At 46.0% G+C, this 12544-nt stretch overlaps 1 protein-coding gene across 1 annotated transcript in view; it reads left to right on the plus strand.

The window, feature by feature from the left end:
* The window catches only part of OBSCN (obscurin, cytoskeletal calmodulin and titin-interacting RhoGEF), a 332859-nt gene that overhangs the window by 222585 nt on the left and 97730 nt on the right, over nucleotides 1-12544 (plus strand). The window contains exons 91-95 of the mRNA XM_083186473.1: nucleotides 71-184; nucleotides 355-522; nucleotides 3208-3310; nucleotides 4351-4480; nucleotides 4848-4961. Of these exons, the coding sequence (XP_083042599.1) occupies nucleotides 71-184; nucleotides 355-522; nucleotides 3208-3310; nucleotides 4351-4480; nucleotides 4848-4961 (629 nt within the window). The remainder of the gene's footprint in view (nucleotides 1-70; nucleotides 185-354; nucleotides 523-3207; nucleotides 3311-4350; nucleotides 4481-4847; nucleotides 4962-12544) is intronic.

Below are 12544 nucleotides of genomic sequence, written 5' to 3' on the forward strand. Positions count from 1 at the left end.
CACTCGTTACGTTATTGGACACCGTGTGTATGAAGATAACCTACTGATGCCATTGCTGTGTATATTACAGATCCTCCACACTTTATCGAGGTGCTGGCAGATTGCACAGCGGAGTTGGGCGAAACGGTTAAACTGGCCTGCCGCATTACAGGAACCCCAAAACCCTCCGTCACCTGGTACAAAGGTAATTCCTGCGCTAATGCTATTGGAGCGAGATAGAAAGTGATCCGACACAAGTACAGCTGACTTATTCTATGACAGGAGATATGAGTGATGAGGCTGACTGCGATGTGCCAGCCAATGGGCGCGAGACATTATCCGCATATTAGAGTGTCTTTAATTCCTCTCTCACAGATGGCCGCGCGGTGGAGGTGGATCCACATCACATAATCATTGAAGACCCTGACGGTTCCTGTACCCTCATTTTGGACAACATGACGGGCACCGACTCTGGACAATACATGTGTTTCGCCACCAGTGCCGCTGGATATGCCAGTACCCTGGGGAAGATCCTGGTTCAAGGTGATCATTTTTTTATTTTTTTACATTGATCTACAGTAGCCATCTTGATGGGGAAAAGCTATGTCCCTGTGCTGTGGTTAGCGAATTTGTCCAGGTAGTGGCCTACCCTCCTGGATTCTGCAGGAGACTCCTTGAAATAGTAGCGATCTCCCCAACACCCTGCAGAGTGCAGAAATCTCCCTGATTTCACCTATTTTATGCAGCTGTTACATTTTTTTGGGGGGAAAAGAAAATAGAGAGATATACAGATATACATTCACATGTAGGCTGTTTTTCTGCACCCTTTAAAGGTTATTATCTTGCGATATAATGAACAAAACCTTTGTACTGTCCTTGGGATTTCCACCTCAGCGTTTAGCATAAAGCAGTAGGAGCAGAATATTAGCATCGTGATTCCGAATGCAGCACTTGGTGCCCCAGGTACAGAGATGTCTGCTGCAGATTATCCGCTCGCATCACATCTCACTATAGGAGGCATCTGTGACTCAGAACTGAGAAATAAGCCATTAGGGGAGTTTGCGGCTGTGAGTCACACAAAGGCAACAGTCACTTATTCACCATACAGAAGAAAACTGTGAAAGCAACTTGCATTGTAGACTAAATCTAAAGGAAGGAAAAAAGTAATAATGAGTTCAACCCATTACAGGTTCAGTATCCCTTATCCACATATCTGTAACTGGCACTACTGGGGACATGATATGTAACTGGCACTACTGGGGACATCTGTAACTGGCACTACTGGGGACATCTGTAACTGGCACTACTGGGGACATCTGTATCTGGCACTACTGGGAATATCTGTAACTGGCACTACTGGGGACATGATATGTAACTGGCACTACTGGGGACATGATATGTAACTGGCACTACTGGGGACATCTGTAACTGGCACTACTGGGGATATCTGTAACTGGCACTACTGGGGACATGATATGTAACTGGCACTACTGGGGGCATGATATGTAACTGGCACTACTGGGGACATCTGTAACTGGCACTACTGGGGACATGATATGTAACTGGCACTACTAAGGACATGATATGTAACTGGCACTACTGGGGACATGATATGTAACTGGCACTACTTGGGACATGATATGTAACTGGCACTACTGAGGACATGATATTTAACTGGCACTACTGGGGACATGATATGTAACTGGCACTACTGAGGACATGATATGTAACTGGCACTACTGGGGACATGATATGTAACTGGCACTACTGGGGACATGATATGTAACTGGCACTACTGGGGACCTGATATGTTACTGGCACTACTGGGGACAGATATGTAACTGGCACTACTGGGGACAGATATGTAACTGGCACTACTGGGGACATGATATGTAACTGGTACTACTGGGGACATGATATGTAACTGGCACTACTGGGGACATGATATGTAACTGGCACTACTGGGGACATGATATGTAACTGACACTACTGGGGACATGATATGTAACTGGCACTACTGGGGACATGATGTGTAACTGGCACTACTGGGGACATGATATGTAACTGGCACTACTGAGGACATGATATGTAACTGACACTACTGGGGACATGATATGTAACTGGCACTACTGAGGACATGATATGTAACTGGCACTACTGGGGACATGATGTGTAACTGGCACTACTGGGGACATGATATGTAACTGGCACTGCGTCATGAAATTGTTGATGGGAAGAATGACGGAGTCACTGGATCAGGGGTAACACTGTGTTGGCATACATTGCTCATACAACCAATAAGCTTCTAGCTGTCATTACTTGAGAACATTCTGTACATGAAAAAACATTTGGTATCCTAATTGCACACTGAGTGAAACATAACTACATAATAATCAGATAACTCTGTGTTATCTGATTAATATGTAGTTATGTTTCGCTCAGTGTGCAATTGGGATACCAAATGTTTTTTCCTAGACAGAATTACCCCTCCCTTTTGGCACCTGACTGACACACCTCTGATTGAGCAGCTTACCAACAAAAGTGTTGAACATTCTGTACATGGTAGCAGGAATCTGATTGGCTGCTATAACTGTCTATACTGAGAGATGGGGCAGATGTACTAAAGTGGATGAAGATAACATATCCGCTCCTAACCAGGGCCGACGAGAGGTATGCCGGGCCCGCTAAAATGTTGGGGGCGTGACCTAATCGCAGGAGGTGTTGCCACCTCACACGATTAGGCCATGCCCCCAAAATGATTAGAAGGGGTGAAAAAACCCTCTAAAGTCGAGGGGGGGGTGTTATTTCCCCCCCTCCCACTCTCAGCAGCAGCACACACCTACAGCATGAGCTCTTACGCTGCCAGTGAGACACTCTTGCTGAGCCTGCTGTCAGCACAGCACATGCTGTAGGTGTGTGCTGCTGCTGACACCCGGGAGAGACAAAGGGGGAGGGTTCGGGTCACGGACCAGGGCCCCCGCTGGGCTCCTCCTGCAAGCCCAGGCCCGGTTAATTAGTACCCGCCCTGCTCCTCCTAACTGTCATGTTACAGGCTGGTACTTTATCACTCTCCGCTTTCTCACTTGTTGAAGCTTAGCACATCTGGCCCCCTGTATTGTTGTTATGTGTGCCATATGTAAGGCGCTACCAACCCCTCGTGGCGCCTTAGATATAAAATGTAATATTAATGACTTCCATCTCACTAACGATGTCACCTTGCACTCATAGTCCCTCCAAGGTTTGTCAACAAGCTCCGAAACGCCTACTTCGTGGACGGGGAGGATGCGCAGTTCTCTTGTACCATCGAAGGGGCTCCGTATCCACAAATAAGGTGAGTGCTCGCCATGATGTAAGTGATCTCTTTAGCCGCTTCCTCTAATCCTACATGGAGGATATTCCCGATGATCTGCACCGGGAAGGGGATTAGTTATACCGATGTCGCAGAGAAATGATTAACGTTGGAATTGTTTCCGAAGACTAGTATATAATATTGCAGTGAGGATGCAGACTGCGTGTTCCACACGTGTATGACAGTACCATAAGCCACACGCTGCGTCGCCACGGCAGGTGGCATGACAGGGGAATGAGTGCGTGTAGGAATAAGCAACGTTATTGTGCTGAATAATATTAACTAGCTTACAGTATGTGTCCCGTTTCAACTGGCCAAAAGTTTTTTGGGTGGAATATTTTACCCCTTTTTCGGCCCCTTAGGAGTAAAATATTCTGTAAAAAAAAACCATGCTTAGTGGCTGCAAACGACTGTCACAGTTTCAAGACCACCTGGCCGGTTATATGTTCCAGGTCACCCAGGGAGAGTTCACCAACTGTCACATTTTCCAGAGCACAATGGTGCATATGGTGGTAATTTCTTTGCATACGCCGTGCGTGCAGCCACGGTGACCAGAATGTTTGCCGGGTACACGTACCCAAGATTGCACCATTTACTGCCATATGTTACACCGCAGCCGTCCTGCAATTTCGTATATTTATATTTTACAGAATGTGTGTGGGGGGAGGTGTATCAAGGATTCTCTCCCATCCTTGATACACTTCCCCCCACACACATTCTGTAAAATATAAAGATGAAGTGTACAAGGTTCCTAATGCAAAAATCAGCTTCTAACTCTGATTTCATAGACAGTGCTAATTGGTTACTCGGTGCACCTTCAGTCTATCTCCATTTCTTGATACATATCCCCCAGGGTGCATTGTGCCGCGTATTTCTCTGCTTTCGTTTTCCTAGTGTAAGAATTCCCGTCGCATCAGCTATTTGTCGGCTTTAGTACAATTATATCAATGATACAAAATATCAGAAGACGCAGCTCAGACTGTGACCCCATATGTCACCCTCTCCCAATGCTGTACCCACAGGTGGTACAGAGACGGGTATCCTCTGACCGATTCCAATAAGCACCAGACATTCGCTGAGCCGAGGAGCGGAACGTTGGTCCTGGTGATAAAGAACGCCACGAAGGAGGACATTGGGCATTACGAGTGTGAGGTATGTGCCGCTAGTGCCTGCGCGTTGTATGCATTGCCGACGCAACTGAGCGATTATCAGCTGACGGTGCATGTGCCACGAACGCACTGCACGTGTGCAAGTAACTTAAATTATCCCAAAATAAATGCAAGTGATTGGCCACTAGGACCTCGGCATACATCTGGGGATCTCTTATGTGTCCCGTAAGTCCATATATACAAATAGTTCTGGACTTTGTACCATGTGGCTTTTGTTTCCAGAGCAGACATTGTTCTGTGGCAGAGTATAGTATATAGTCCTGAATTCCATGTCGTTGCGGCGGTAGCATCCAGTGACTGGCTGTAGTGAGGTTCCTGCTGTACAATCCTGTTACCTCTCTTCCTTGTAGCTGACGAACAGGCTGGGCTCAGCGCGCAGTGCAGCGGAGCTGAACGTCCAGACAGCGGCATCACTGGCCCAGGAGAGGAGAGGAGAGCAGACCATCACCATAGAAGGTAAAGAGGCCTCATTTTATATATATATATATATATATATATATATATATATATATATGCAACTTGATTGCTAAAAGTACTTTAAAAGATCAGTTCCATGACTGATATCATTGATGATGGTGGACATCATTAACGATGTTGAGTGTACAGACTAAGCAATATTATAAACTATATCGCTCAGAAGAGCCAAAATGAGTGAAATCATTTAAAATATTGCTTAGTGTGTATGGGGCTTTAAACTAATAATTTAGTGCATATGTTCCCTTCATACCCTATATATAAGCAGCCATGTGGTGGACACAACAATTATTCAGAATGCAGCCTATCAAATCACTAGTAACCAATCTCAGAGTTCACAATCAATCCATTCACTAAGAACCAGCTACATCACTGAGAGTGCAGCCTAGCCAGTCACTAGGAACCAGTGACATCACTGAGAGTGCCGCCTATCCAGTCACTAGGAGCCAGTGACATCACTGAAAGTGCAGCCTATCAAATCACTAGTAACCAATCTCAGAGTTCACAATCAATCCATTCACTAAGAACCAGCGACATCACTGAGAGTGCAGCCTATCCAGTCACTAGGAACCAGTGACATCACTGAGAGTGCAGCCTATCCAATCACTAAGAACCAGCGACATCACTGAGAGTGCAGCCTATCCAATCACTAAGAACCAGCGACATCACTGAGAGTGCAGCCTATCCAATCACTAAGAACAAGCGACATCACTGAGAGTGCAGCCTATACAGTCACTAGGAACCAGTGACATCACTGAGAGTGCAGCCTACCAGTCACTAGGAACCAGTGACATCACTGAGAGTGCAGCCTATCTAGTCACTAGGAACCAGTGATATCACTGAGAGTGCAGCCTATCTAGTCAATAGGGACCAGTGACATCACTGAGAGTGCAGCCTATCCAGTCGCTGATTTTGTGAGGTGGCTGCCATCTTTGTAATTCGTGCCTCCAATTCTCCACCAAGTAGTAGTTTTTGTACATGTTTATAATGAACTATATGGAATCTCCCATGTCCACGGCTGTTCCTAGGACTCCTTCATTCCCAGCTTCACCAGACAAATGGACATTGAACAGTGATTCAAATTCATGTTTGTATGCGATGGCCGATTATCGCGCAACGGAGTAATTATTAGCAGACTGCGTATGTGCCGCGGTCGTAGTGGGGAGTAAGGAATAGGATATCATGAGAAGATGGGGTGTCAGGTGTGTAGATAACCCTTACCAGCCAGCGCCCTATCTGTGTGGAGTATGTATGTTCTTCCCATGTCTGTTGGGAACTCTTCCGGATGCTCACACAGTCCAGACACTCACATACTGGTCTGTCACTGGGCTCCTGCAGTAATGACTCTGTTTTGTGAGATAGGGGCAGTATAGATAAATGTTATGAATGGGAAGTATCTGTCCTAGAGCTGTCACATCTCTACACACAGCCGGATCCCCTCTGTCAGTGGTGCACGTACATGTGTCACGGGAGTCTCGCACAATATTCCCAGCACTGGTGGAAATTCACTAAGATGTGTATTCTACTTCACATGTGATGTTGCTATAGCAACCAATCAGAATCTACTTCTAAATTTATTTAGCACCCTCTAGAAGATAATAGACACGATCGGATTGGTTACCCATAGCAACATCAAATGGGAAGTAGAATACACATCTTAGTGAATTTCCCCCACTGTTTCTTCTTAACAAAAATCTTTGGGGAAATTTACTAAGATCAAATGGGTACGGATTAACCCATTTGTACCCATTTGATATTAATTATGGCCGGGACCCGGCGTCCGTCAAATTTAAGGCCCCCATACATCGAGGTGATTTGGACCAAAGCGCCTCTCCCTGACATGCCGTCGGGTCCGGTGCGCGGTCCTGTGCGCATCGGACCCGACCAGGTGGTCGGACTGGCAGGACGTCTGACCACCCGTTCCTCCAGGCGGCGGGGCAGGCGGGAAGCAGGGACGCATGCGATCCATCACATAGGATCGCATGGTATCGGGTGTCCGTACACTGCTGCAGGCAGTGTATGGGCACCTTTAGAATCAGTCGAATTCGGCGGATTTTCCGTTTTTGCGAACGGCAAGTTCAGCAAAATTTGGGTCTACAGATGACTAGAATATCGATAGACTCAGGGGTATATGATCGGCAAATATACAATAATTCGTATTGCTGAATTTGTTTGTGAATTCAGCTCAAAATACGTACGGAAAATTCACCACATTTTCTATCCGTATTTGAATGAAGCCTGCACGGATCAGTCAGATGTAAAAAAATAAATGAAAAAAAAAACGGCGTGTAACCAGGACCGGTCCAAGAGCACTGTGCTGGTTTCTTGAATATGGGGGACCCTATTCATTTTGGCCACTGTATTTTTGGAACCAGTACCGGTTTAACGAGCACGGGGCTCGTTATGTGACGCTTCATTACAGCATCTTGTCGGGAAACTCGGCAGCCAAATATGAAGAAGTTGGACAATGTAAAATAGGAATCCTTGGAACTCAGCAGCTTAGTAAATATGCCAAGTTCTCAGGTCGTATTTTCAGGCCGATCCCGGTCACACCCATTCGTACTGGCGATCGGCTGTCATTGGCCTTCTTAGTAAATTTCCCCCTTTGTAGCTATTGAGAAGACAACAATAAATAAGAATAATAATAACAATAACTTCCAAGTATTATTCACCAGACCCACGTAAAGTACCAGGAGAGGCAGCCATCTTGGGTGTACTACCTACAGTAGGTTACAGCAGGCAGAATATGTGATGCTGGTTGGAAGAGATGACACATAATGGGGGAGCTACTAAATTGAGATGCAGGATCCTTTAAAAGTCATGAGAACCAGGGATTGTTCACTTTAAACATGAGAGTACCAGTGGAGGCAGCCATCTTGAATGCACTACATAGGTTAAAATGTGTCATCCACAATGCATGGAAGAAAGACATATATGGGTAACGGAAAAGTGACTAACACAATCCCCACTGCATAGTTTCACATTTTGTTCATCTTGCCTATGGAAGTACCAGGAGAGGCAGCCATCTTGGCTGCACTACATGGGGTGCAAAGGGAAGGATGAGCAATTAGCTGAAGTGTAATATACAGTGGCAGGTTCGGAGATGGCAGGCCCATAGTTGTCCAGCTGGAGTGGCACAGGTTGCTTAAAGATTCCGTTTTATGATCTATAGATAGAAATAACTATATAACTTAACATCATTTTAGAAAAACACTTTAATCCTCACTCCGACCCCTGATATTTTTACCGCCCTGGCCTTATAATGAATGGACGTTATTTTTGGAGCTCACTGCCATCAGGCAAAACAGTTCAACATACTACTCCAAACTTTTTGAACATTTCCCAAAGCCTCAGAGAGTTAATGGACCAAGAGCTCTCCGTCACCTGTACCCTAAAGACGCTGTTTGGTACGTTCTGTGCAATTAGTTAGAGTGGCTTTCTCCATGCCCTCGGAATTGGACCAATTCTCCAGTGGTGTTACCAAACTACGTTGCTTGTGGAACCTGGGAAAGTGGAGGATACGGAGGAGAAGTGGAAGATCCTTCTGATAACGATGGCTCGTTGAGATGTATTGCATTTCCAAATGGTCACATTGCATCGTGGGTTGTGTTGCTAAAATCTTGTGTCTGCGCTTCCAGTAACCTGTGTGATTCCGCTGAATGTGGCTTGCACATGCTCACATACATTATCTGACCCCGGGACGTTTTCCAGCATGTGGAAACATGACTATAATGTATGCTGAGAGGCCTGTGTCTGTTCCCCGTGGCTGCCAAATACGCCCCAACCTGCCCGAGATAACAGTCTGTCCTGTATGCCCAGGAAAATAAGGAGGATCATTACATTTGTCTTCAGTAAAATTATTTATTTAGGGGCAATAAAATATTATTCCAAATTTGCACCTGACATGTCTGGGTCATGTGACCTGTATTTGCCTCTGGAAACAAATGAATTTAAAATATAAAATAGTAGATACAACAGACCAAACTCTGCTCCCATCAGCCACAACGCAACCTTCCACCCAGATCCACATAAGCCCTTTCCAAAGTAACCCAAATTCCACCCATAATCACACTAGCTCTACCCGCAATAGCCAAAACTCCACCCAGATTTACCTACGTCCATCCCACAATAGCCAAAACTCCACCCAGATTTGCCTAAGTCCATCCCACAATAGCCAAAACTCCACCCAAACTCAGCCAACGATATTTCAAACTCCACCCAGAAGAACCACTGAAACATAGCCAACGATTTCCCAAACTCCATCCATACTTACCCAAAACCTGACCACAATAGACTAAGCTCCACTCAGATCCACTCAAACCCTATCCATAGTTGCCTAAACCACACCCATTATCAACAAAACCCCACAGTAATAGCCCAAACTCCACCCATATCCACCCTAACCCAGTCCACAGTAGCCAAAACTCCATTCATATAAACCCAACCATAAATAGCACATATTACACCCAGATCCACCTAAACTCAGCCCACAGTAGCTGAACTACACCCATATAAGTCCAAACCAAACCATCAATAGCCTAAGTTCCACTGAGATCAACCCAAACCAAGCCCACTGTAGCCAAAACTCCACCCATATAAGCCCAAACCCAACCATCATTAGCCCAAATTCCACCCAAACCCAGCTCACAGTAACTGAACCTCCAACCATATAAGCCCAAACCATCAATAGCGCAAGCTCCACCCAAATTCACCAAAAACCCAGCCCACAGTAGCCCAAACACCGCCCATATAAGCCCAAACCCAACCATTAATAGCCTAAATTCCACCAAGATCCACCCAAACCCAGCTCATAGTAGGTGAACCTCCACCCATATAAGCCCAAACCCAACCATCAATAGCCAGAGCTCCACCCAAATCCATCAAAACCCTGCCCACAGTAGCCCAAACTCCCATATTACCCAAACCCAACTATCAATAGCCAAAACTCCACCCATATAAAGGCAAACCCAACCATCAATAGCCCAAGCTCCACCCGTATCCACCCAACCCCAGCCCATAGTAGCCGAAACTCCACCCATATAAAACCAAATCCAACCATCAATAGCCCAAATGCCACCAGATCCCTCGTTGTCCATTTCTAGTGAATACAATTGAAAATAATTTTAATAATATTGTTGTTCATCTTAATAAATTATATATAAATACACATTAATACATTGTATACTGTATATGAGCTGCTTGTATTCTGTAGCTAAGATCCATGGATCTTATTCTGGTTGACATGCTTCGCGTGTGTCTTTTTAAGCTCGCACAGGCCGCCGCCCCCCTTTACAGGGCGAATTTTCCTGCATGGATGTGAATGGATGTTTTGCATAAACATCCATTTGCAGCCTATGGGGCGACACCCACATCATTCGATGATCACCGACCATTGAATGATGTGGTGCGTACACGCAAAATTAAGACACTCTCAGATGTCAGGGCAGGCCCGGCACCCGTGTAATTGTGGCATTACCATGAAACGATGGGCGCATCCCCGGACTGCCGCCCCATGCCCTCACTGTTGTGTGTGAGCGCCTGGCGAACACCGCTCACACTCCAAAAAAAAAACATTGTGCTCCCGCGCGAATTCGCATGGGAGCGCACCACCCAGAATAAGCTCCCATATCTCTGCGTACTTGCATCTATTAATGTGAGATCGCCTATTAATGTCTGATGAATGCAGCCATGTGTAATCCATAGAAGAGTGGTGCCGCCTAGTGGGCATATTGTGGTAGATATCAGAATGTATGCACCAAGGAATAACATTGGCGAATTCGCATGGGAGCGCACCAACCAGAATAAGCTCCCATATCTCTGCGTACTTGCATCTATTAATGTGAGATCGCCTATTAATGTCTGATGAATGCAGCCATGTGTAATCCATAGAAGAGTGGTGACACCTAGTGGGCATATTGTGGTAAATATCAGAATGTATGCACCAAGGAATAACATTGGCACCGAGCAGTGTAATAAGTGTAATAAATGCTCTTGTTCTGTTGCAGAAGAGGATAAATACAATAATAATATAATAAGACTTATCTTAGGCTGAACTATGTAGACCAACGTTTGGGGTTATAAGTCAGCTTCCAGCCATTATCTACATTCTAACAAATGTAACGTCATGGGCGTGGTGCTGGAAACTAATTACTACTACCAGGACTGCCACTAAAGGAATACATCGGTAATAGTGAGGCGCCACTGGAACCAGACTCTTAACTAATCTTATGCCTACCACTACCAATGTTCTACCCACCTGGCAATGAACTGGGCAACAGAGCAGACACGTCCCGCGCCCCTATGACCAAACCTCACCTACTTTGAGGTTCACCTTCACTTGTGCTAGTGAGTGACACACGTGGGCGTTCCGGGTACCAGTCTGCCCCTGGCCCTGAGCTGGGCTAAGCTGGTTGCTTTTGCCCCACAGGTAAAGTTTTAGGGTAGACAGTTTATATGCTTACGGCCTGACGTGTTTGCCCCATGTGTTGCTGGTATAATGGGTGAGGTGCCCGCTCCTGTATCCTACGTGCAGACCACCCTGTGGGCATGCCAGGTCCCGTGCATTTTGGCCGTGTTGAGCATCTTTTTTCGCTCAATGGGCCAGGGGGGTTATTCTGGATCCCTCGCAAATGCACAGTCACTCTCTAATGGACAAAACCATGTGCACTGCAGGTGGGGCTGAGGTAACAAGTGCAGAGAGAGTTAGATTTGGGTGTTTTATTGTTTCCGTGCAGGGTAAATACTGACTGCTTTATTGTTACACTGCAACATAGATATCAGTTTGAAGTACAAACCCCAGCCAAATCTAATTCTTAGGCACATGTTACATCTGCCCCACCTGCAGTGCACATGGTTTTGTCCATTAGAGAGTGATTGTGCCTTTGCGAGTGAACTAGAATAACCCCCCAGATGTATCAATCTTCAGAGAGTGATAAACAACCAGCCAATCAGCTCCTAACTGTAATTGGCTGAACCAATTCTGTAACATGATAGTTAGAATCTGATTGGCTGGCTGTTTATCCCTCTCCACTTTATCACTTTTTGAAGCTTGATACATCTGGCCCAGAATGTGCATCTCATTGGCATAATTAAGAACAATGGCGGATCCGGGGGGGGGGGATGCAGCGCAGTCCAAAATTCATACATGGGCACACCAACTGTCAGTGAGTCCCAGCTGGCGATGATTGGCAGCGGTTGGGATGGCAGTGGGTGTGGCTCCGCTGTTTGCATTCTGGACTGAGCCGCAGCCCCGCCCCTGGAGCCCCCACTGATTAAATATTTAGAAGCAACGAAATGATATTGCTAGCATGCACTGTCCTAGTGCACAAAGGGTTTTGATGTGAGCGGACACGGCTCTTCCTCGCACCAAATTCCCCTGTGCTTACAGTATGTCAATGTGCGCTGAAAGTCAGCCAGTGTGGGAGTGGCTTCTCGCTGATTCCCAGCTGTGATTAAGAACCGGTACACTTACTGCTCTCAGAGCATCTCCGTAGGGCAGGGTGTCTCGCACCGTATGATGTAAAAGCCAGTATGTGAGGACATCTCTGTATAGAACACAAGACGATCAATGGAC

Source organism: Crinia signifera, chromosome 5 (genome assembly GCF_055691185.1).
Source record: "Crinia signifera chromosome 5, ASM5569118v1, whole genome shotgun sequence".
NCBI classification, from domain to species: Eukaryota; Metazoa; Chordata; class Amphibia; order Anura; family Myobatrachidae; genus Crinia; species Crinia signifera.